This window comes from Eschrichtius robustus, chromosome 12 (genome assembly GCF_028021215.1).
Source record: "Eschrichtius robustus isolate mEscRob2 chromosome 12, mEscRob2.pri, whole genome shotgun sequence".
Classification (NCBI taxonomy): Eukaryota; Metazoa; Chordata; class Mammalia; order Artiodactyla; family Eschrichtiidae; genus Eschrichtius; species Eschrichtius robustus.
This window is the reverse complement of record NC_090835.1, coordinates 55,538,258-55,565,205: the sequence shown is the minus strand read 5'-3', so window position 1 is coordinate 55,565,205 and position 26,948 is coordinate 55,538,258. Positions and strand designations below refer to the sequence as shown.

At 38.5% G+C, this 26,948-nt stretch overlaps 1 protein-coding gene across 10 annotated transcripts in view; it reads left to right on the top strand.

Annotated features, from left to right (window-relative positions):
* The window catches only part of RBMS3 (RNA binding motif single stranded interacting protein 3), a 705,499-nt gene that overhangs the window by 144,960 nt on the left and 533,591 nt on the right, over window positions 1-26,948 (top strand). For 6 of the 10 annotated variants that reach the window (XM_068558022.1, XM_068558021.1, XM_068558016.1 and 3 more), the window contains exon 2: window positions 13,286-13,458. In XM_068558022.1, coding sequence (XP_068414123.1) covers window positions 13,286-13,458 — 173 coding nt within the window. The remainder of the gene's footprint in view (window positions 1-13,285; window positions 13,459-26,948) is intronic. The other 4 variants (XM_068558019.1, XM_068558026.1, XM_068558024.1 and 1 more) reach the window with 1 other exon arrangement.

Genomic DNA, 26,948 nt, shown 5'->3' with positions numbered 1-26,948 from the left:
CAGTTCTATTCATTCCCATACTGAAAACAATAACCTGAGTAGTAAAATACATTTTTTAAAATTGTTATGAGAAGTGTAACTTACAATAAAAGAAATAGATGTTCTCATAAGAATTATCATTGGCACTGTTTCTCTTATCCTTTAATAGATGTAAATATTGACCACATTTTGGTGTATATCAATTTTCCTATCTTTTATTTACTTTCTATCCTGCAATTATATGTGCTCAGAACTCTATACTAACTTTACCTGCCTGAACTGTTTCTCTATTTTTGTCTCTTTAACACTTAAAGAGTAATTGTCACTGGTTATATTTTATCTTTTAAAATATCCTCTCATAATAATATTTACTTTTATATATTATTGTTGCACTTACACGATGAATTCTCATATGTTCCGTTTCACGTATGTAGCACAGATTAAATTTGTATTGGTTATCTGAGAATTAGAACTCTTTGGTCTTTCTTTGGTATAATATAAATTTTCTCTAAATAGACTCCCTCTTCAAGTCAAAATTCTGGACAGAAATTTTAAAGCTAGCAACTTCAGGAATTCTACATATCGGAAAGAAATAGTTTATTTGCAAAACTATAAGGAAGTGTAATTCTAGGCTGCTTTCCTGTCCATGTCTTATAAACTTGAACAAGTTGCTTACCCATTATCTGCCGTAGTGTTGGGTTCTGTATGATGTTGGTTAGAAGCAGAGGGGGTGCTGTGATACATATGTGTTCTATGTTACATACATAACTTAATATGTAAAGCTGGCTTATTAAAATGTTTAACTCCACACACTGTTCATTAGACCCATTTACTGAATTACAGAATCCTTATACAATTACAGATATTATGATTTCAAGGAGGCAGCTTTTATCACTACTGCAATTGTTAGTACTATACTTTTTGCTTTGGTGATGGATGTTGTCATAGTTTAGCTTCTTACATTTGGTTGTCTCTGTTTTGATTCTGCTTAAGATGTGATCAGATTCATGGAGTTAACGGTCTGCCCTTAAAGAGTTTAAGTGGGTCTCCAGTGTTTGTACATCAAGGGGTGATGACATAAAAATATTTTCTTTTCAAGGAGTTCCCTGTTGGCTAATGAGAGGCAGGTTTTCTTTGAGTCCATCATTCTTCAAGGGATTCTTATGTTTCCTGTACTGTTACATCATTAGATCATGGAGATTCACTAAATCCGTCTGCACATTCTGCCCTCGCACCCTCTCAGGGTGCCCTCTAGTCCTAGAAGCTGAGACAAAACCACCAAGAAATTGTTATTCTGTCTTCCCAGGATATTCTAGCTCCTTCTTCATATGCATATAAACCCTTTCCTTTGTGTATGTCTTCTAGGATGTTGGGCGTTTCATCTGTGGTCACATCTGTTTGTGATGCAGTGGGGCCCTGGCGTTGGCTGGTACCATTTGTGAAAGCTGATGGCTAAGTTTTCAGAAATTTTGTCAGCCAGTTGTTGAACTGTTAGTAGGTTAAAATCAGCCAAATAAAATTGCGTATATGACAAAAATCAGCAAACCTATACTTCAGGGCTTTCTTGGTTTTGTTTTTTGTTTTTGTTTTTTTCCTTAGAGACCTGGAATACCAGCATAGTGCTAATTCTGAGTTAGTTTTTCTGTTTTGATCCTCACTCTGGCCAATTTGCCTTCTACGGAATAGAGCAAGAACTGTGGCTTCTTTTGGAGAAGCAAAGCAATGGTCACTCTTCACAAGCTCTTTTAGTGATTATCCTTTAGAAAAAGGCTCATATCTCTGTTTGCCAAGTAACACATAGGATTCTCCAAACCAAAGCAAAACAAAACAAAATAAAATCACTCTCTGGAATATTGGAGATGTGTAGTAAGTACTTCGGAACGTAAATATGTATGACTATCCCATTTGTATACAATAAACTGTTTGCTAGAGTTACCCTAGGACACATATCACACTTGTTAGAAATGAAGGAGATAATTAAACAGAAATAAGCAGTTTAAGCAATTGTTTACCCACAAAGTCTTCTTGTAGGGCAACGATTTTAAAGAAACCTAATTATTTTTAGAGTTGGAAGCTATGAAATTGGTACAGTTTATTTTGTGTATATAAAATTCCTTCTAAGAGGGTAGACATTTAGTAGTTAGTGTGTTATTTAACCCATAAGCGTTTTTCCACAGGAGATAAGATAGATCTTATTTTAATGAGCACTTTCACAATTTGTAGATATTTTCTCAAAATTTGTATATTCTAAAAATGACTTCCCTTGTGAAAGTTTATGTTTATCTTAAAAATTCTTTTGAGGGTCTTGTCATCAGTTTATCTGAAGGCAATTAGTATCAGTAGCTGAAATAGTACGAACTGAACCTAATTTCTCATTGAAGAATGACATTTCTTGGTTTCTAATGGAGAGAATTTCAGTTTGGCAAGCATCAATGGATTGTTTACTTTGCATTGGAAGATTTTAAACCAGACAAACCCAAGTTCACTAAACCATTCAAGAGACCAACCAATACACGTCTTACTCAACAGATCATGCTTGTTTATAATAACGAGTATTGTAAAAATGCTTTAAGATTGATGTAATAATAGTAGCTAGCCCCTGTAGAAGGCTTACTGTGTTCCAGGTTTTATTCTCAGTACTTTCCACATAATTACTCATTTGAAATGTTTACAGTCTTCGAAGGTAGTTATTATCCCGTTTTCAGATGAGGAGACTGAGGCAAAAGCAGTTAGGTAATTTGCCCAAGATCATACAGACAATGAGTGGTACAGCAGGATTGAAACCTGGGTGGTGTGGCTTCAGGATCTAGGGTCCTAGTGGTTGTACAGTGACAATAACACTTCCTTCTTCATCTTGAGTCTTTGGGGAGTCTCCCAATTAAGGGCAAATACCCTTTTTTTTGCCAGTCTCTGAAGCCTTAATCACTTATTTTAAAAGGACAAGAGTAATTTGGAGAAGGAAAAACAGGACTGTCTTATTATTGGGGATAGTTCATTCTGTTGATTATGGAGAATATCCCTGTGCAAAAATAATCTCCAATAATCATACAAAAAAGAACATGCATCAAAAATTGGATTTGGTTTCGGAAACTCTCTAAAGCACAAGTTGTAAATATCTCATAAGTTTCTGATTTTAAAATTATCATAAATTTGATAACAATATAAATGTGTAATATTCATTTTATTATCAGATCTTTTTTTTCTTGAACTTGAGCATTAATTTATTCTCATAGTTACCATCTCGGCCCAAAATACCATAAATGTTGAAAATGTATTCATAGAAAATTATCCACAAGTGTTCCTTCCAGTTTTTATAATGAAGCAATTACTTTGTAGGTATTAATTGCTGTCACAACTAATTGATCTGTGCTCTTTGTCTTCTTGAGGAAATTATTGTGTTTTATAGTCTAAATTTCTTAGATTTAGGACTTTCAAAGTGTTGGTTCTGTTCACATTTAACTTTGCTGCAACAATAAAATATGAATGAATTGGCTAATAAAATAACACAATTATTTTATGTCATGGAATATGGGTTATTGTTTATGAATTTGCTGAATTGCCCCAGTAGTTCACGATACGAAAGCATTCTTGTTTTTCACCTTGGTCTAGTTGAGAGAGAAATAAGGTTGGTAGAATAGCAGACAGCATGGGGTCGGGGTGTTCTTTTTGGGGGATGTGCAGGTGAAGTAGATGATGTCGTACTGAAAATGCAAAACTTCGTTCTCAGACGTGAAGCTCGTCTGCCAAAAACAGAGACATTTATTCTGTACCAGCAGTTTACCTCAGTTGCTTTCGTTTCTTGGTATTCAGCAATTTTGCACTACACATGAAACTTTGGTTATTAGTTAAAAACAGATAAAATACATCTTGTCCTTCCCACAGATTATATTTGACTTCCTGGAAATCTCTTTTAATGATGACTACTTTGGGTCAGGGGAGGTATCAGTTGAGAGAGAGATTTTAGACACCAAAATCTAGACCCACTCAGGAGGGAGAAAAAACTGAAATGTGGTCTCTACTGAAAGGAGATCAGTTGCACTTAAAAATGTATGAGGAACAGCATAGACATTGCGACAATTATTCTGCTCAGTGCGTTGAGGTGCTATATATGCGTAGGGTATTGTGGGAGGCAGGGCCTTGGAATTGCCAGAATGATCTCCGTCAGCACGTGCAGTAGGACTTCCTGCCAAGATCGCCATGTTCTGTGCCAGCCGGTTCGACATAGCACTTAGTAGCCAGTGGTCTTGAACATTGGAAATGTGGCTAGTGTGACTGAGGGACTGAATTCTTTATCTGAATTAATTATCTTTACATTTAAATAGCTACATGTGACTAGTAGCTACTGTCTTGGACTGCACATATCTAAGGTTAAATCTGCGATTAACTGGAATGAAGACTGCCCAGCTTCAGGTCCTGGACTTGCTGCAGAGTAGCTAAACAGCCTTGGAAAACCCTGTAAACTGCCCAAGCCTCAGTATTCCCAGCTCCAAGATGGGCATAATAATAGGATCTACCTCTAAAAGTTCTGATATCATGAAATAAAGCAGTGAGTATAAAGCTCTTTGAACTGTGCCTGGCATAAAACATATGCTCAACAAACATTAGCCTGTGCTATTCTTGTTCATTATTTTGTGACCTTTTATAGATTTTAAGAATGTAGAAACTGAACAAGAGATAAAAGTGAAATAGGTCTAAAGTAATAAACAAAAAAGTCCATGACATGGGATAGAATTTTAGGTTATACTGGAGGAATATGTGAGATAGAGATATAGAGAAATTAATTATAGGGTGACTGTATATTCCAATTTACTTTGGACGGTTTCAATTTATACCTTGTGTCCTGGTTTAATTATTAATATCTACTCTTTTGTTCTCAAAAGTATCCCAAAGGTGTTGTAAGGTACATTTTTAGAGTCACCCTAGAGTAAGACATAGGCATGCAGCCCAGTTATTCCAAGTGGAAGGAAAAAGATGCATGCACATGTGACTATGAAGGTGTGGGCTGGAGGGACATTATAAAGGTGGGATGGGAGCTTGGACAAGGAAAGTAGATGTTATTTTATGTGGTATTTATGCTGTTATTACATTGCTCCCAAGTCATCATAGATCTACTTCCAGAAAAACTAAATTCTGATTTAATTGGACAAAATGATTTGCTGTGTCAAAAAAGCCTTATGTTATTTGATGTTCTGATTGGCCTTCTGTTATCGATAGCAATTTTTGTTACACAAAAACAAAGTTTGAAACAAACTGCTTTCTTTTTATCACTGATTAGCTGCCTCATTCTATCTGTTTTCATGACTGAAAACTTTGAAAGTGTTTACTGAGTTGCAATAAAGTACCAGGTTGACATAACTTATGGTGGGTGTTCTTTAAGCTCTGTCTATTGGTCTCTATTCTATTTAGGGCAGCATATATTAGAAAGCTAGAGAGTTAATTGTTGGCAATATTGCTAACTGTGATTTTAGGGAAACAGTGTATTAAACTGTGAAACATAGAATATTGTAAAAAAATGAGGAAAAGCTTCAAAATTAGAGACTGTGGGGGATGAACTAAACTAAACATTTAAGTAAACATATAAGGTACAAGAATGTGACTCAACTGTAATTGTTTGACTCTCCGCAAGTCCCTCCCTTACTCTTCATCTCTGATGGCATTCTGAATCAAGGTGCTGACCATTGGCTCTCCTGGAGGTCTCCATCAATAGCTGATGGGGACCTGTTTTGGATTTTCACTCTTCTCCCAGTGATTCTAGCCCATCATGAAAGCAGACATTTGAGTTTATCTCTGAAGTATTCCCCAGACAGAACAGAGGTACCATACAGGGATTAGTTGCTCTCAAGATTTCTGGGGAATTCTAACAATTATTTTTATACTGTAGTGGACTTTGTCATCTCCACCTGGGGAACGAGTCATGGCTCAATTTTTGCAGGAGGAAGCAATCATTATCAATATAGGAATCATGAGCTGTTTAGGTTATTTGCAAAGTGTAGACTTGACTTTTTTTTTTTCCTTATTTTTAAATCTCCTTTTTTAAAACTTGTTCAATATGCTTTCTTTCTTTTTTTTTTAAATTTATTTATTTATTTTATTTATTTTTGGCTGTGTTGGGTCTTCATTTCTGTGCGAGGGCTTTCTCTAGTTGCGGCGAGCGGGGGCCACTCTTCATCGCAGTGAGTGGGCCTCTCATTGTCGCGGCCTCTCTTGTTGCAGAGCACAAGCTCCAGACGCACAGGCTCAGTAGTTGTGGCTCACGGGCCTAGTTGCTCCACGGTATGTGTGATCTTCCCAGACCAGGGCTCGAACCCGTGTCCCCTGCATTGGCAGGCAGATTCTCAACCATTGCGCCACCAGGGAAGCCCTAGACTTGACTTTTTAAACTAAGTAAGCACCTCAAATTTCAAAGTCTGTCTGAATTTTGTTTATTTTTCCTTAAAAAGATCAAGAGTTGGCCACATTAAAAGAAGGGTTGGGGCAGAGACCAGATGTCATTGACATTTGGAGAATTGAGCAATCTTTATAAAAAGTCATTCCATCATTTATAGTAGTCACTCTTCTCAAGCTTGTAAATTTATTAATGAAACTGGGTTATAGCTGCTTGAAATGAACAATAACCACTTTACTTGTGTTTCCAAGTACCGTGAATTTTAACATGTCATTTAATATTGAAACCTCTGAATGGAGTTCAGTGACTTCAGATTAAGCCTATTTGTAAATAGCACAGAGCAATGTATGATGATGCAACTGCTGGGGTTTTCAAATACTAATATTTAGTGCAAAAGTGAATCTCATCCTAACAGAATTTTAATCAGACCGCAGTAGTGATGTGTAAATACCTTGAAATTAATCATCCATTCCATCCACAATGATTGTCTCATCAGTGCTTAGTGCTTTTTGGTTCTTGATAAAAACGGCAAACCCCAGTTCTAATGACATAGTTTCATCTCAAGAGTAGTGGCTGCCATACCTATAAAAAGAAGATTGACTCTTGTAGCTCCCCCTTAAAGGTAAATTACTCCAACTGGGACTGAGAAATCTGTGTTCATTTTAAGGATCTGCCTCATGATGATGATGCAAATGTTAAGAACAAAAAATAATTTATTTAGTATTGACTCTGTGCCAGGCACTGTGTTAAATATTTTATGTGCAATTTACAAGGTAGGGCCTCACAACTGACCTCTGAGGTAAGATCATCATAATCCGTCTTTTACTCATGACTAGAGGCTTAGGTGCCTAGTTAGTGGTGGCATGGATTCTCAGCGGGCAATCTGGAGCTCTTAAGCATCCTGTTACCATTGTTGACAGCAGCTATTACATAGGCCAGTGACCAGAATGTGCAAATGAATGCCTTTTGTGGGGAATTTTGTCCTTTAGTACTCATTTCCATATCTGAGCTCTGGATAGGCAAAGTGAAGGGGGGCAGGTTTTCGCCAAACTCTGTTATAAAATGTGTAACTGAAACGATTGTTTTCTACAGTCATAGTCTCCAGAATGGAGAGGCAATTGCCTAGCATAAAATTACAAAGCCATCCTGTATGTGGCTCATGAAACTCTGGCTACAGTCGCATGGCTTGCCTTAGATATTAATTTAGCTGCATTTCTTATTGCTTGCATGGACAATATTCTTCTTCACCCTCATTTGAGGCTATTACAGACACCACAGTGATTGCCATGATTCCTGTCACATCCACTCTTTCAGAGAACAGGTCTGCAGAAACAAGGTTACGTGGAAATTACCCTGCCTGGGAGAGGAATCCCACAGCCTTTCACAGCAGCATCCACCGAGCAAAGGATTGCATGCGTACGTGCAGGCTAAATAATGTATGATGCGAGACAGGAATGTGGTCTGTATTCATTTTTGGAGAGTAAAAGAGTTGGCATGTCAGTCTCACGGGAGACTTTATCCAGGGCTTTACCCTTGAGTGGATAAAAGAGTACAAATTCTCTTGCACTGGAGATGAATAAAAACAAATTGGGGAGACCATCAGCGGAGCAGACTGCTGCATGATGGAGTCCAAGGCTACCCAAAACCACCAGACCAACTGCTTCAGGATCCTGCCAGCAACCAGACGCTGGGAAGAGAATTGACTGCAGTTTGACATCAAGGCCCTGTGATTCCCAGACAAGAGGAATTGCATGCAGAAAGTATTTAAAATTCTCTCTGTAAAAGAGTTATGTTTTCAATCAGAGGGAGAAGCATGTTTCAGACCTAGTCTGCTGCAAAGGAAATGTGGCAGAGGGTTAGTTACAAAGGGTGAAGGTACTGGGGGTAAGAAGTTGAACTTTGGTGAGATGAGGGGTGTTTCAATGAATAGTTTTAGGCCGTTGAGTTATTGTCATTATTCCACAATGGGGACTGTATTGGCCTTTCAAGGAGAGGGGATGGATCTCTATAAAGCAGTGGCTCCCAACCAGGGATGATGTCATAACCCCAGGGCACATTTGACAATATCTGGGACATTTTGGGTTGTCACAGCTTGGGGGGAGCGTAGCACAACGGGCATCTAGTGGTAGAAGACAGGGGTACTGTTAAATATCCTACACAAGACAGCCCTCCACAACAAAGAACTATCCTGTCCAAAATGTCAGTAAGGCCAAGGAGGGGGGACCCTGGTTTAAAAGGACCTGGTTAATGTCTGTGCATTACAACACGGCCTTCAGACAGGTGTTCATCCAATGTAGCCTGACATTGTATAAAAGACGATTTTTAATGATTTATTTTATTGATGTGTGAACATTTATTTGATGTACCAAATGCTTTCTGTTTAAAAAAATAAACAGGAAAACAAGCAAACAAACAAAAACACAACTCACATCCCTCTCCAGTTTATCTCCAAAGTACCTAAAGGTTAAAAACACAAACGGGCTGCCCTCCAAACCACACATTTTCCAAGAATGTAGGAGGAGCTGGTTGATTCACTTTTCAAACTTGAAAAATGAGGCATATTAACAAAGCACACTAAATGAATCAGCTGCTTAGGATGATCTACAAGCCACTTCATTTTCCTGTTATTAAATAACAAACCATGAATCTTGACAAATGAACCCCCTTGTTTGACATTATTTGAAAAACTCATAACACACTCGCTTCTGATGGTGACTTCCCCTTTGAAATTAAATTTAAGATGGACTTCATTTAAATTCTGATAGAGGGAAAGGGCTTGTTAACCTTCCTTGTGACTGTATGCTGTTTATCATCTTCATTCTTTTCCTCCCCCTTTATATTTGGATGGGCTAGAGCTCCCGCCAGAGTGTCATCCTGCAGAGTTCATTGCAAGGAAACCTTTTGTGTGTATTGGTGCCCATATCATGAAGAGGCGAGGTCATGTACGTAGTGTTGTGTGGGGCTGTGTGGCTTCTGGGGTCAGATTCCCTAGGTTCAAACTGGGGGTCCAGCTGCGTGACCTTGAGAAGGTAATTTGCCCTTTCTGTGCCTCAGTTTTCTCATTTGTAAACCCAGAAGAAAATGATTTGCCTCATCGGGCTGTTGTGAAGATAACATATAACATGCTTAGCAAGCAGATGGCAAATGTTACCTCTAATTATTTGAATAGTTATTTTAAGAATAGCATCTTCCAAAACGGATGCTAAGTCATTTTATTTGATTGGCTGATTTTAACAGCCCCGACATGTGGCTAAGAGGGCTTTAGCCCCCATGTAAGAATCCCTAACAGACCCTCCCAGCATTACCACCATGAATAAACATCTAAGAAAAATCTGCATACTTGCCAAGCATATGCAGCTTCAGGACAAGCCCTCTATCCCCCTCCTCAATCCAGTACCATCTGAAGACCCTCTTCTGAAAGTCTGCTGCTCCTACTGGTTTTAACAAGCTGACACTGCAAGTTCACAGCGATGCCCTGCCCTGGTACAGTTCAGCATTACAGTGTTCTGTATCCCCAGACTCTTAAGTCCTCACCTTTCCTAAATAGGATTTATAAAGTGTGACTTTGATCAATATAGCAAAGCCAATGTTACCTGAAGGAAATAGTATTTTTAACTCACATTTTAAAATGTCTTTCTTAGTCCCTCAAAATGATTTAAACATTAATCAATGATAAAATTGCAAATCCATCTAAAAACAAAGAATTGAGAAAGCAATCAGAGCCACTTTTAATCAGGAAAGTGGCTGCTGTGACCCACTGACCCTTAAAGGTTACTGCCGCTCCTTTTTTTTTTTTTTAGAGATGCCATAGTTCGGTCATTTGTCTTTGGCAGCCAGAGTATGCAAAACTGCTTTTGCTTTTCACAAATTAATTCAAGCCTATGCATTTATCAGACATTCTAGGAACCTTCTGCCAACATTTTGTTGATTAAAGAATGTGCATTTTGAAAATGAGTAGAAAGGAAGGAATTTATAATTCTTAAAACAAAAGAATGATTTACAATGTAGACTGCTACCTGAATTGTTCAGTGTATCATCAACAGATAAATGAAAATATTAAGGATTAGCAAGAGTGTTGGCACTGACTCTTAAAACCTGTGAAGTGATTGGTTCAATAAGACTGAGAAAGTCTACAACTTTCAGTAGAATTTCTAGAACTCACAAACAAGAATAGGGCATAGAAAACCACTTTTCATTGTATGTATTTTTCAAAGGGCTTTTGAAATACATCCTTCCCTACAAGAACCTGGTGCTTCCACTCCTATTTTTAAATTTTATACCTCATTTCCATGCATACACGTTCCCTATACTCATCCTAGCTTCGATTCGCTTTGACCGTTTTGTTTTAATTTTTCCCACTGGGCCCTCTGGAGGGCACATTTATTGTTTTAGGCACCATGCAATTTACTAAATGGTGTCCGGTTATGGAAATGCTTGCGAAGACCCTTGGGGCAAAAAAAGAATTAAGTCAACACAGATTGATCATCCTGTAGTTGGTGTTTTCTTATTTGATCAGTCAAGGGCTCACTCGGTCTGAACTGGTCCATCTGATCTGTGACACATAAAGCTAGACGCATTTTTCTGGCTCCCTGGTGGTTTTAAAGGCTATGCAGTGGGAAAAACTGCTTTAAACAAAGCCTCATTTTAAAAGAAGCCTGAGTACAGAATGGAATTCAAAGAATTTGGAGAGAGGGGAGGTGAAAGTGGTAAGAAACAGCTTGAAAAAAGCCCTGGGAAATTTAAAAGAATAACGCACAGGAGGGAAGTCAAAGATAAATCCCATCTGTTCTGTTGTGAGATACACAGACCAGGACACTGCTTCAGCAAGGCCGTATTGAACACCTACTAAGTGCAAGACTCGTAAAGAGGTAGAGCTTAAGTGTTCTGGGGTGTCGGAGGAGCGAAGTAGAATTCATAGGTCAAGAAGGAATATTTTTTTAATCTCAGCCAAGAAACTTTATTCAGCTTTATGCAGATATGACATTCCAAAAGGCAATGAATACTCGTTATTGTATTCAAGTATTGAGAACGGAAGGTATTCTCCCGTGTAATCCATTTTCAAATTGTACGTTATGAATGTTGGTCATAGATTAAGTAATACTGAATAAACGGTTGAATGCAGCTAACACCAAGGTTTCTAGCATGGAGGCTGCAAGAATGACAACAAGACGGAAAGCAATGGGTCTTTGTGATGGGTGGGTGGCTGTGTGGGGAATGGGAGAGAAGAGACCAGAGGGAATGAGTTACATTTTCACATATTGCATCCAAGAGGCCTTGTATTATAGCCAGTTGGGAATGTGGACTGGGGCAAATCTGAAATCCTGGATGGTATAAAATGGATTATTATAGCAAGAAACAAAACTGGACACAGCCTCCTGTCTTTATGAGCTAACTGCTGTGATCACTCAGTTTTTATTGTGTGGGATGTAGCTTGAGTGTTTACGAAGCATCCACTTGCTATTAGATAAGTACTCACCTTCTACCCCTGATAAAACAGCTAATGAATCTTCAGGTTAGAACTCGGCCAAAGTGTCCCCACTGGAATCATGATGGATGCATTCACTGTGTATTTACGTAACATTCTAGATTATAGTTGAGAAAATCTGGGATAGACTTAAAGACTAATATCACTTGCATGACAGATATGAATCACAAATATTATCATTATTATTATTATTTCTTGGCCGTGCCGCATGGTATGCGGGATCCTAGTTCCCCAACCAGGGATTGAACCCACGCCCCCTGCAGTGGAAGTGCGGAGTCTTAACCACTGGACCGCCAGGGAATTCCCATTATCACCCTTATTTCTTGTGTTTTTGTTATTGCTAACTCTTATTGTGCACTTACGTACGTCCAGGAACCATTGTGTTTGCATTAACTCATTGAGTTTTTGTAAAGACCCTATGATGTAGGGGAGTACTAATTTTATCCTCCTCATATTAATGAGAATGCTGCATCTCAGAGAGGTTCAGGAACCCCAAACGTCACACAGCCAATAATAAACACATCACGGACTCAAACCCAGACAGTCAGTGTCATTTTAGAACTTTTGAAGATATGCCTGTATGAAAAGGAAATAAAGGATAAAGTGTAATATATCTCCTAATTCTGGCATGTATAATTATAAAGATCCTTACATTGCATACTCCAAGTCACTGGGGGTCATCTTATCATTTACATTTTGTAGTAACACAGTGTGACAGGTTAGACCAGTGGTTCTTTACTGGGAGAGAGTTCCCCACCCTAGGAGACACTTGGCCGTGTGTGGACACATTTTTGGTCCCACAACTGGGGGATGGGTGCTACTAGAATCTGGTGGGTATAGGCCAAGGATGCTACCACCAGCCTACAATGAACAGAACAGCCCCAGCGACAAAGAATTATCCTGTCCGGTATGTCAGTAGTGCCTCAGCTGAGACTTTCAATCAGAGTGATTCAAAGAGGAGAGAATAGTAGCTCAGTTTGCAAATAAAGGGCATTCACCATGAAGGAGCAGATTTTGGAATGGGAGAACGAGATAAGATGGAGTCATTCACTCACTGCTTCATTCATAGCATTGCTATTTATAGAGTGATCACGCTGGAGAGTAATGGTGAGGAAAGCAATATGAGGAAGTTTCTTTGGAGAAAAGGAGAGAAGATGGAGTAGAGGCAAGGCAAAGATGCTTGGCTGTCACAGGTGAGCTGGGCCAGAGCTTCGGTGCACCCAGGAGAGAACTGTGCTAGGCTGATCCAAATGCAGGGCCCGATGTGGGGAGAGCAAATGATGTTCCCGGAAGTACCCCAGAGTAGGGACATGAACACGAGTGTGCATGTGTGGATTGGAGAGGCTGAGAAGCTTGCATTGCTTTCGAGTTGCTCTGCTGGCCTGGGAATAGGTTGCTGGCTTTGTTTTTCCAGTAACAGCCTTTTCTGTTTCCAGCAGTCCTATGCACCAGCTCCCCACCCCATGGCTCCTCCCAGCCCCAGCACAAACAGCAGCAGCAACCACAGCAGCAGCAACAGCAGCGGGGAACAGTTGAGTAAAACCAACCTGTACATTCGAGGCCTCCCGCCAGGCACCACTGACCAGGACCTAATCAAGCTGTGCCAACCGTAAGTGCCCCCCGCCCTCTGCGCCATTTCCAACCGCACCCTTGCCCACGAGGGCTCATCCATATGGGGTTGGGTTTTGCACCCAGTGTACCCGGTGAGGAAGACTCTGCTGTAGAAACGGGACTTAAATTTAAGATCTGAGTCCGGCTTATTTTGGGAATGGAGTTTGTTTGCCTTTTGCTTTGAAAGAGAAGGTTCTTGAACAGAGAGGCATAGGGATGCTGGCTGATGTGCATGTATTGACCAGGAAGATGAGGAGCAGTCATGGAGTTGGGTCCTCACACCTTGTGGCCGGTGGGTTCTGACACCTTGTGGTTGGTGGGTTCCCACACCTTGTGGCCGGTGGGTTCTCACACCTTATGGCCGGTGGGTTCTCACACCTTGTGGTTGGTGGGTTCTCACACCTTGTGGTTGGTGGGTTCCCACACCTTGTGGCTGGTAGGTTCTCACACCTGTGGTTGGTGGAATCAATGATGAATCTCATGAAAGAAACTGTGCTCTTTTTTTGGAGAGGTATTAGTGATGGGGATTGCAAAAACTCAGAAGTGGTAGATTTCAGGATGGTCACCTGCTGTGTTGCAAAGCTCTTCTGGTCAGTTCTTGCTTGGTAAATGTAAGTTCAGCCGGGACCAGGTAATTGGAAAATTAGAAGGCTAATCCTTTTGTTTCCTTGAAAACATCTATTTCCAAGTCCAGTGAAACTATTCCCACCAAAGCCAAGAACCGCACTCACCTAGTTTTATATTTCCCAGGAAATACGGTAGTGATTAAATGCCCTTCCAAAACGTTTTCATTCATCTACCATCTACCAACACTTATGTTATTAACTCTCTTATTTCTGTGCAAATCAATTAAACATATTTAAGTTTACCCTCCAAATTAAAGAATAGTGAATAACAAATTAAGAACCATAGGCCTGGATTTTTAGATTGCTGTCTGATTATTTTCAAAGTAATATCAGTGCAGCTATTTGTCACTTGACTGTGCATTAGCTGGGTATTTTTAAGTTGGGGGAAACTATTACTCAGTTTTTCTTTTGCTGTTTTGCAGTGCTTTTATAAGAAGGTTGAGAGGATATTTATTTTGTAAATTTTCCAACCTCTAAAATATTGGAAGAGGAAAACAAGGCAGATAGTATTTATTTGCCTTTGTTCTGGTTTTGAAGATTGGGAACAAATATCAAAACAACAGGAAGTGGCAGATTAAACAAAACACAAATACATAAATAACTATATAATCAGTTGACAAGGCAGTATGTAGACTAGGGTAGGGGCACCCTGCTCGTATCAACTGCCTTGATTTGTGAAAGAGGTAAGACAGAACATTGAAAAATAAATATTTATTTGAAAGCAGTTTAAAAAAAAGAAAGAAAGGTGCCAGTGCTAAGATATACAAATATGTTAGGTTTTGGTCTATAAAATGTTGAGGTTGAGAACTGGAAGGTAAATCACTCAACATTTTTTAATTTTTTTGCTAGTGTTAGAAAATTCTAAACTATTTTGATAAATAAGGGCTTTGAAAATGTGAAAGATGACGGACTTTATGTTAGAAGCTTCAGATGAATAATCTCTTGTAATGGATACTGATGTGAAAAAGAAGGCCAGCTATTATCTTTGTGTGTGAATCTTATTCATAAAAAATATTGCTGGGTTTTAAGGAAAGATTCTTTCCCACTGCTCTCTACTACTCAGAGAGCTTGTTGAAACACAGATTTCTGGGCCCCTGAGACTGCGATTTCACTAGGTCTGGGGTGGAGCCGGAGAATGTAAATTTCAGCAGGTTCCCTGGTGTTGTCATGATGCTGCTGGTTTTTTGAGAAACATTTCTTTAAAAAAAAAAAAAAAAAGGCACAACCTAAAAGTTGAGAATTATGTTTTATTGGGCAGACTTGCTGAGGGCTTAAGCCTGGGAGGCAGCTTCTCAGACAGCTCTGACGGACAGATCTGAAGAGGTAAGGGAGGAACCAGGAGATACAGGAGTTTTTGCAACAAAAACCAGGTAGTAGGAACATCAAAAGATTACTGTTAACTAAGGAAAACCAGGCATCTCAAGTTAATGAATTTAGTGTTTTTCTGTGTATGGGCAGATTCAAGAGTCTGGGCTTATTGAAATCATCCCTTGGAGATGCACCTTAACTGTCTAGGGCCAGTATCCTGCTGTATCCTGCTTAACTGTCTAGGGTGGCTGCAGTGGCTGATGGCTTGGTGTCTGCAACCTCCTTTGTTAACTGATGTAGCAGGTGACCTTTTTCATCCACATGTCTCTACATTAATATAAAGTCCACTGACTATTCCTAACGCAGAAAGTCTCACTAAATGTGTGAAGGTATTTGAGGTGGTGTATTATAACCTGCTCGGCCACCGTGTGATCTTGTGGCAAATCATTTACTGTCTTTGAGCCTCCATCTCCTCGTATAAAAGAGTGGTCTGGGTTTGATTATTTCTAGGTTTCCTGTAGTACCAGTGGTGTACTGCAGCTGCCTCTGACTGAGGCACCAGAGCCAATGGTTAAATATTCAGGAATTCTTGAGTGATTTGTTACAGACTCAGTATCTTGAAATCGGCCATGGTGGGAGTATTTATATCACAGGAATCAGCAAGCCCTATAAATGAGGGCTTTTAAAATTCTATGTAGTTTTGTTTTTTGAGAGCTGGTTTATGACCATACCACTGATGTAGCATTATACTATGAATTTCTGTATCAGTGTCCATTTCTGCAAAGAATATTGCCAGAAATTTATAAATGGAAAGGGTTACCTAAAGTCTGCATTGGCATTTTTAACTCAGGAAAGAGATTTAGTGGCACAAGAACATTATGTTTGAGGGAAAAAAAAGTTTTGTTTGTGTTTCTTCTGTTTATTTGAGAAATTTAAAGAATGCCAAGGGCACAGAGGGTAGTGGTTACTTGTTCATATTAATTTTTGCTGGCTAATAAGATCTGGCCCATGTTATTGTTATTGTAAAAATGTTTGTGGGTTCTTCAGTTATTGAAGTGGTCTGGACCTGAGGTTTATTGCTGAGATTTGCTTTCCGGGAAACTGAGAGAACTAATGTGACCGGGCAGCATAATGTAGAGGAAATAGCCATGCGCTGAGAGTTTGGGGTTTCACTCCTGGCTGTGCCATCAACTGGGTATGTGGCCCTAGACAAGTGACTTGTCCCCTCTTAATTTTGGTTTTCCTCACGTATAAAATAATTTGTTTATACATGATAATCTTTTAAATATTTTTTACTTTAAAAGTCTGATAGTTCATTGAGGCCCTCACTAGTTAGCAGTAAAACCTACGCTGGTCACCTTTCACCAATCCCCTTTTACAGTGTTGGCAGGGCCACTGCCTGAGCTGATTCAGCTGCATGAGTATGACCTGAGAGCTGGGGACGCCTTTGTTAGAGACCATTGTAAGTCCTTTGTAAAATCCTGGTTTCCTCTCTTGTAGTGGTGATGTCTTAGAGGGCTCCTTGCTCTTTTAAATTAGCATTCTTCTAAAGATTCAAATCATCTTGCATTCCTATGACTCATCCAACACTTTAAAATAATGTTACCTACAAAACAGATAATATTTGTAGGTTTCAATTATCTTGCCATCAGGATCAATTTTCCATGGTTATTCCTATGAAATTATAAGAACTTTCAGAGTTACTATTCCCTTATATTATAAGAAATGCAATATTTGCTAATATCCATAGTAATAAAATAATAGAAAACAGAGATATATTAAAAAGGCACAGACATAGCAAATTATCTGGTATTAGAATACAATATCCATATGAATACTAATGAACAGCAAGAAAATGATATTAAAGGAAAGAAATTGCATTATTTCTCAATGTATTATCTGAAAGCAAATTCTTATTAAGGGATTCCATTCACATTTATCATCAAAGCTCCTATGGTTGGATCACAAGTAAAGTCAAGGAAAGAAGGTAAGACTAAAGAATAGACATGAAGAATGATTTTACTCTATGGAAAATCTCTCTAGTTATACCTATGTTTTGGATGAATACATGGCATTGTGTGTCTCGTAGGAAATACTAGTGTTAAAGACCTTGTAATGTCTTTTTTTTTAAATTTAATTTTATTTATTTTTTTAAACAGCAGGTTCTTATTAGTTATCCATTTTATACATATTAGTGTATATCTGTCAATCCCAATCTCCCAATTCATCCCACCACCACCACCTCCCCCCGCCACTTTCCCCCCTTGGTGTCCATACATTTGTCCTCTACATCTGTGTCTCTATTTCTGCCCTGCAAACAAGACCTTGTAATGTCTTTATCTTGAAAAATTTCAAGGAAAATCAAGAAATTTTCACCGAGCACCTATACTGCATGCCAGATAGTGTGCTAAAGATTCAGTGGTGAGTACATTTAGATAAAGGTCTTGCTTTAGCAGAAATTATATTTTGATAGGGAAAATGGAAATCAATGAAATGATCATGTGCTTTGATATAAAATTGAAACTACAAATGCAAAAAAAAGAGAGGAGAATGGAAATAAGAGGATTTGTAACATGGGATGAGACCTTGTTAAGGCAATGGGCAAAGGAATCTCTGAGCTAAGAAATAGGTTTAACTAAATGAGGAAGGAAGGGAAGAGCATTCTAGGCAGAAGGAACTCCATGTGTGCAGAACCAATGGCTGGAGGGAACATGGCAAAGACAAGGGGCTGAGGGAGGGTCAAGTTGTTATAGCAGAGACAGGAGGTGGAGCCTGGGGCAACGTGACCTGGAAACATGGAGGGGGTATGGTGATCCCTTTGTATGTCACATTAGGAGCTTTGTTTCAATGAAGGAAATCATTGAATTGTAACAAACGGGAAGGTGACAGAGTCAGATTTTTGTTTCAAAAAGAAAATTCCGACTGCCAAGTAGAAAAGACTGTACGAGATCAAGGAACAGAGCAGGACAGTTGAAGAGCGAGCTGGAAGCAGAATAACTAATGGTCAGAGAAGAGGGTGTGAGAATTAATATTTGTGGTGGGGGAACAATTATGTGTGGTGAAAGATGTCTTTTTTCATATGCATTTATTTTTCTATTAAAAAACAAGGACGTTAGAGACAATTAACCAAACAAACTCCAAAAGAAACAACAAAGTAGCACAAAAGAGGACCCAAGTTAGTTGATTTTTAGTTAATTTCTTTTTCTTACCCTGTCATGGATGGGTCATCAATATACTATTAAATATTTAGTGGCTGCAGTATTTAAAACATGCAAGGCTAATATAGTGAAAACTGAAAATCCAATTGATTATACAATTATATTCATAAGATGGGTTATCAGTTGGAGACTCTGGGTGGAATACTTGAGTTATGCACCATTTATGCATATCTCAAAAGGGGGATATGGAAGTGAGGGAAGATAAATTTAGCTTAATAAAGAGAGAGAGAGAGAGCATTGCAACTTCTTCGGACCAAATAAAATTTTGGTGGTGTAATGATTTTTCACATATTAAGCTCTGTTTCCTCAGAGAAATTGATAACCTCTATTACGTGATTCTAAACATCCCCTTGAAACACATTGAGATTAGTCTTGAAAAGTAAAGGCACGTATTTAACATAATGGACAGAATTTTTAATGGAAAGTAAAATCATTAATGTGTTTATGTTTTCTACATCTACCTTTTATCTAACCATTCTCATAACTTATGAATTTTAATTAACATAATGCTTTCAGAAAGCCCCAGCCAGATTGCGCTCACTTCCAAGTGATTAATCTGGAATTAAGGCCAGCACCTTGCAGGTACAGAGTGAATTGTTCTGTTATAAAGTGAATGCGCTGCTGACAAGGCCGCTTTAAGCAGAATAAAGGAAAAACAGGGGAACTCTAGGGTAGGTGCACACATACTTCCAATCATCACCTGAAGACCAGGAAGTCAGCTGCCCCAGCCTTCATTTTTCTGGGTAAATGTTTTCCTCGCTCAGGCTCTGACATCCTAGCATTGCTCCCTTTAAAAGGAAGCTGTAAATGTCACTTTAACATTTAACGTGAGAGGAGAAGCTCCCACAGTGAAAAGCCAGGGGAACAAAGTAGGAGTGTTTGTACCCACGCTCATCTCCCCGACTTTGACCCAACCCTGCTGGATGTCTGGTTAGGTGTGGGCTGAACGCAGAACAGTAAGAGGAGACTCAAGTGCCATCTGGGCTCTGAGTGCAGAGTCCATTATACATGGTGTCAGACAGTTTTGACAAATGCACTGACACAATCAAACCTTTTATCAATTTAAAAAGTAACCTTGTCACAGTAATATGTCAAACTGTTCAGATACAACTAAAGGAAAACAAGTCGTCACACACTCCAGAGGAACCGAGTAAATAAGAAAAAAATGTGACTGGAATTTTTGTTGAGTTCTTTCTTCCCATGTCAATGAAGATTTAAAAATTCCCTCTAATAAAACCTGAGGAAATTTATGAGTAGCTTTCACCTGCAAGTCAGGCTCAAATGATGCAGCTGCTTTGGAGGTGTCATGTATCTGTGTGGTGGCAGGTATGAGGAGGAGGTGAATTTGAGGCTCTTTGAACTCTGCCTTTGTGTCATTTAAATGAGAGAGTGCTTCTAAGGCCCAAATTGGTTGCCTGAATTCAGTGAGTCAGCATAGATGTGATACTTTGTTACACATAATAATTCAGGTTTAAGTACAGTTATATTTGCGAAGTATGTATTAGAAACCACACAGAGTATTTGGTTTGAAATTCATAAATAATTATCATTAATAACACAGTTATATTTATATAGATTATTAACATTTATTGTGCATTATATACCATGTGCTCTGCTGAGTTTTTATATTACCTTATTTAATGCTCAAAACAACCCTACAGAGTGGGAACAAAAATTATTGAATAATAGTTGAGTAAACTGAGTCTCAAACATATTAAGGGGTTTGTCCAAGTCTATACAGCCACCAGGATTCCAAATCCAGCTCTGACTTCAAAGCCCTTATTCATAACCACTAAAACATTCATTTAATGAGAAGGGTAGCATAAGTCCTGAGTTCTTAAATCCATGGCTGTCCAGGAGAATCCTTGAAGAGGTTTAAAAACTACTGATGCCTGGGTCTCACCCCCCAGGGATTCTGATTTATCTAGTATGGGGTCAGCTTAGACACTAAGATTTTTTAAAAGCCTGCTTAGGCAATTCTATATGTAGCAAAACTTGAGAATCATTGGAGTAAATAATGCCACACTAACCACAAAACATAAGTGAATCCTCTGTTTTAACTTCCTTACTTTGACTTTTGGAGAATCTAGAAATTTCATAGGACCTAACAATTTTCTTTCAGTTAACCAAGAGACTTAAAAATAAATTCTAGGGACTTCCCTGGTGGCGCAGTGGTGAAGAATCCGCCTGCCAATGCAGGGAACACGGGTTTGATCCCTGGTCGAGGAAGATCCCACATGCCACGGAGCAACTAAGGCTGTGCGCCACAACTACTGAGCCTGTGCTCTAGAGCCCACGAGCCACAACTACTGAGCCTGTGTGCCACAACTACAGAAGCCTGTGCGCCTAGAGCCCGTGCTCTGCAGCGAGAGAAGCCACTGTGATGAGAAGCACGCGTGCCACAACAAAGAGTAGCCCCTGCTTGCAGCAACTAGAGAAAGCCCGTGCACAGCAACGAAGACCCAACGCAGCCAAAAATAAATAAATAAAATATAAATAAATTTATATAAAAATTCTATTAAGGTAGTTGGAGGATGAGTTGGATTTTGATGACAAAATGGGAATTTTACATTAGGCACATGAAAAATCAAGGTCTGGAATAGGTACCTAAAAGTGCTTTAAAGAATATACTCTCCTTCTCATAATTTTCACAAGTCAAAAATTTCTTCAACATTTCAGTTTTTAATAATGTTTGCATTTAACTGATAATTTAGCAATAAATTCTTCCTATTTTTGACTCGTGTTATTAAACTTCTATATATATTTACTTTTTCTTGCTGCCCCGTAGTCTGCTAAATGTAAGTCTACTGAATCTTAAAAAGAAATCAGCGTGTTCCAGCATTTTGGGGGCATCCTGGAAATTATTGTCCCACTGATTCATTGACTATCCATTCATTATTGTTTTAATTACTTTGGATGAAGAAGATTCTGCTGAATTTTTGAGATTTATTTGAAAATATATTTATTTAAATTGCAGATAGCTGATAATACTTTCTTATTTATTCTACAGATAGAAAAGAGAAAAAACAATGATTAAACCATTGAAAGCACCAGTTCACTTAGGTTACTATGTTGGTGGCAGCACAAAAATGTTGGAGGTGCCAAATCAAGTCTTAAAGGTCTGGGAGAGGTGGAATTCCAGACAGATATTTTGATAGTGCTTGAAAATTTGAGGGACTTGGAATTCAAGGGCAGGACTCTGGCAAGTTCAGATGGCATCTTGGTTTTCAATTTGCTCAATGATCTTCTAATTGCTAAATACAGCTGACTGTTTTTAGTACTTATTTGATCTCTCTGTTACTTGATCCTGTTGACTTCACCTTTATTCTAGAAACTTACTTTCTCCTTGGCTGGCATACTCCTCCTTCCTGGGTATCCTCCTAGGATTTTGTCTTCCAGCTTCTCCACTATCTGCCTCTTGAATATTTTGGTGTTTTAAAAGTTTAGATCTCCTCTCTTCTCACTCCATAAACTCTCTGCTCTCCTCTACTTAAATGTCAGCTATTCTGATGATTATTAAACGTATATGTCCAGCCTATGGAGGTATACTTTTTTTTAGTCCTAGATCTGTATCTCATTATTCCTTGTACAATTCCAAATTTGTATCCCAAGAGCTATCAAAGTCATTGTCCAAAAAGGATTACTCCTAGATTTTTCCCTTCTTCAGTGTTCTCTTTCTCTCTGAATGACAGCATCACCCATCTGGTCATGCAAATAAATAATCTTAGGATCACTCCTTTCCCCAACCTAGAACTAGTTTCCAAGGCAAATAGATTTCAACTGCTGGTCTCTTTTGTTTCACTACTGTCATAGTTTATTTACTTATTAATTCCAAAGTATTTATGGAATGTCATCTATGTGCCAAGCATTGCAGATACCTGAAGACCTGGTAGGTCTCTGCATAGAACTTGCATTCTAATAGAGATAATACAAGAATGAGTGAATAAAGAAGAAACCATCAGAATATGCCATGGAAAGGAGGTTGAAAAACCATGAAAAGGAGGTTGTAAGTAATGACAGGGAGGTTACTATGAACTGAGGAACCTCTTTGAGGTGAGATGTCAATTTCAAGAAGCAACCAGGCGTATGATATTCAGGAAGAATGGCATTACAGATAAATGTGGGAGCTTGTACAAAATCCCAAAGGTGGAAATGAGCTCCGTGTTTTCAAGTAACATAAAGAAGGTTGGAATTGCAAAAGAATAGTGAATAGGGGAGGTGGGGGCGGTAAAAGGTGAAGTAAAAGAAAGTATACCAGGGCCAAATCAACAGAGTTTTCTAAGTCAGAGCATGGAGATTGGATTTTATCCAAATTTACTTTTATTAGAAAAGTTATTTTGACTACTCTGTAAAGAATAGATTTTAGGGAGTGTGAGAGAAGAAGCAAGTAAATGAGCAAAGATGCCATTGTGGATTCCAGGAAGGAGATGGTGATGGCTTGGATTAGGATCATAGTAGTGGAGGAGGTTAGATGGGATGGCTTCACAGTATATTTTGGAGAGAGTTTTGATAGAAGTTACTGATGAATTGGATCTGACAGGAGGGTTAAGGGAAAGAGAAATTAGGGATAATTCTTAGGTTTTGGCTTTAGTATCCAGGTATAGAGTCACTTAATACAATGGGGAGGATTGTGGAAGGAACAGTTTTGAGTGGAGAGAAATCAAGTGTTTTTCTTAGTTTTGTTATTTTTGAGATGCTATTAGACATCTAAAATGAGATACAAGTTCATAGCTTAATACATGACTAGTTTTCAAAGCAGAGGTTAGAGTAAAAGATACAGAATGCAAGTCCTAAGCCTTATAAATAGCATTTAAACACATTGTACTGATAATACTATCGTGACTAATATGTGTTAGATATTATTCTAAGTATTTTACATGTTAAGTACTTCATATCACCTGTGTTAATTCATTTATACTTCACGATAACCCCTATTTTAGAGGTAAAAAACAAATGACACAAAGAAGTTAAGTGACTTTCCCAAGGTTACACAGGTGGTAATTGGCAAGTCCAGGATTTAAAATAAGGAGTGTGGTTTGAATGCCCTCTCTTAACCATGATTCATACATAGGGTGTGCACAAAGCATGAAAAGAAAAGTGGTCATAAACTCAACATTCTGAGAGGAGGAGAAGCCAAGAAAGGAGTTTATAAAGGAACCAATGAGATAGAGGAAATCAGGAAAGCAAGAGAGTGATATTATACAAGCTGGGAAAAGACAGTATCTCAAGAAGTCAGAATGATCGAGGGTGTGGAATACTGTTGAAAAGTTAAGAAATGTAGAAGAATGAGAAATAGAGAAGTTACATTTGGTTTTGGCATTGCCAAGGTCATTGGCAAGCTTGACCAGGGCTGTTTTTGTATGGGGTAAAAGCTGAAAGCCATTTGGTGATTCTTTCTTTAGGGTCATCACTTGACAGTGCTTCCAAGTGAAAATGCCTCTCTCTCCTTTGTGCTTGAACTATGCCTAAATAGTCATTTTCTCGACTGATCTTCTGGTTGTTCTCTCTTTATCTTTCTTTATCTCTATCTCTATTTCTGTTTCTCATTTTCCCCTTACCTTCTTTCACTATAAGCTTTTGATGTCAGTAGATTAATCTTGCTCATTTTTTCACTCCCGGTGCATAGTACAGTTTCCGGTATTTAAGGGGTAACTGATAAATATTTATTGATTGAATAAAGCCTGAATGCATCAGTGATATAAAAATGATTTTATTGGATTTAATCATAAAACTTGTTTCAGGGTAGACTTTGAGTTTATAATGTGAGATATAAGAAGTAGGGTTTTTTCTTAGTCACTGCATTTAAAGTTGAACTACTGGAAGCAGGAAACAAGGAAGTACCTGGCTTCAGTTAATTGACTGGGGCTTCATATCTGACTGTATTTGCATAGATCAAGGAACAAGAAAAGCTATGTGTCTGACAGGGTCTTGGTGCTCCAGCCGGGTGTCATGCCTGAGCCTCTGAGGTGGGAGAGGCAAGTTCAGGACATTTGCCCACCAGAGACCTCCTGGCCCCACATAATATCAAACGGCAAAAACTCTACCAGAGATCTCCATCTCAACACTAAGACCCAGCTCCTCTCAACAACCAGCAAGCTACAGTGCTGCACACCCTATGCCAAACAACTAGCAAGACAGGAACACAACCCCACCCATTAGCAAAGAAGCTGCCTAAAATCATAAGTTCACAGACACACCAAAACACACCACTGGACGTGGTCCTGCCCACCAGAAAGACAGGATCCAGTCTCATCCACCAGAACACGGGCACCAGTCCCCTCCACCAGGAAGCCTACACAACCCACTGAACTAAACTTTGGTGCCTGGGGGCAGACACCAAAAACAACAGGAACTACAAACCTGTAGCCTGTGAAAAGGAGACCCCGAACACTGTAAGTTAAGCAAAATGAGAAGACAGAGAAATACACAGCAGATGAAGGAGCAAGGTAAAAACCCACCAGACCAAACACATGAAGAGGAAATAGACAATCTACCTGAAAAAGAATTCAGAGTAATGATAGTAAAGTTGATCCAAAATCTTGGAAATAGAATGGAGAAAATACAAGAAAGGTTTAACAAGGACCTGGAAGAACGAAAGAGCAAACAAACAATGATGAACAACACAATAAATGAAATTAAAAATTCTCTAGAAGGAATCAATAGCAGAATAACTGAGGCAGAAGAACGGATAAGTGACCTGGAAGATAAAATAGTGGAAATAACTACTGCAGAGCAGAATTCTAAAAAAAAGAATGAAAAGAATTGGGGACATCTCAGAGACCTCTGGGACAACATTAAATGCACCAACATTCAAATTATAGGGGTCCCAGAAAAAGAAGAGAAAAAGAAAGGGACTGAGAAAATATTTGAAGAGATTATAGTTGAAAACTTCCCTAATATGGGAAAGGGAATAGTCAATCAAGTCCAGGAAGCACACAAAGTCCCATACAGGATAAATCCAAGGAGAAACACGCCAAGACACATATTAATCAAACTATCAAAAATTAAATACAAAGAAAAAATATTAAAAACAGCAAGGGAAAAGCAACAAATAACAAAAAGGGAATCCCCATAAGGTTAACAGCTGATCTTTCAACAGAAACTCTACAAGCCAGAAGGGAGTGGCAGGACATATTTAAAGTGATGAAAAGGAAAAACCTTCAACCAAGATGACGCTACCCAGCAAAGATCTCATTCAGATTTGACAGAGAAATTGAAACCTGTACGGACAAGCAAAAGCTAAGAGAATTCAGCACCACCAAACCAGCTTTACGACAAATGCTAAAGAAACTTCTCTAAGCAGCAAACACAAGAAAGAGAAAACACCTACAATAACAAACCCAAAACAATTAAGAAAATGGTAATAGGAACATACATGTCAATAATTATTTTAAATGTAAATGGATTAACTGCTCCAACCAAAAGACATAGACTGGCTGAATGGATACAAAAACAAGACCTGTATATACGCTGTCTACAAGAGACCCACATCAGACCTAAGGGCACACATAGACTGAAAGTGAGGGGATGGAAAAACATATTCCATGCAAAAGGAAATCAAAATAAAGCTGGAGTAGCAATTCTCATATCAGACAAAATAAACTTTAACATAAAGAGTATTACAAGAGACAAAGAAGGACACTACATAATGATCAAGGGATCAATCCAAGAAGAAGATATAACAATTGTAAATATTTATGTACCCAACACAGGAGCACCTCAATACATAAGGCAAATGCTAACAGCCATAAAAGGGGAAATCAACAGTAACACAATCATAGTAGGGGACTTTAACACCCCACTTTCACCAATGGACAGATCATCCAAAGTGAAAATAAATAAGGAAACACAAGCTTTAAATGATACATTAAACAAGATGGACTTAATTGATATTTATAGGACATTCCATCTAAAAACAGCAGAATACACTTTCTTCTCAAGTGCTTATGAAACATTCTCCAGGATAGATCATATGATGGGTCACAAATCAAACCCTGGTAAATTTAAGAAAATTGAAATCATATCAGGTATCTTTTCTGACCACAATGCTATGAGACTAGATACCAAATACAGGAAAAAAATCTGTAAAAAATGCAAACACATGGAGGCTAAACAATACACTACTAAATAACCAAGAGATCACTGAAGAAATCAAAGAGGAAATCAAAAACTACCTAGAAAGAAATGACAATGAAAACAAGACGACCCAGAACCTATGGGATGCAGCAAAAGCAGTTCTAAGAGGGAAGTTTATAGCAATACAATCCTACCTTAAGAAACAAGAAGCATCTCAAATAAACAACCTAACCTTACACATAAAGCAATTAGAGAAAGAA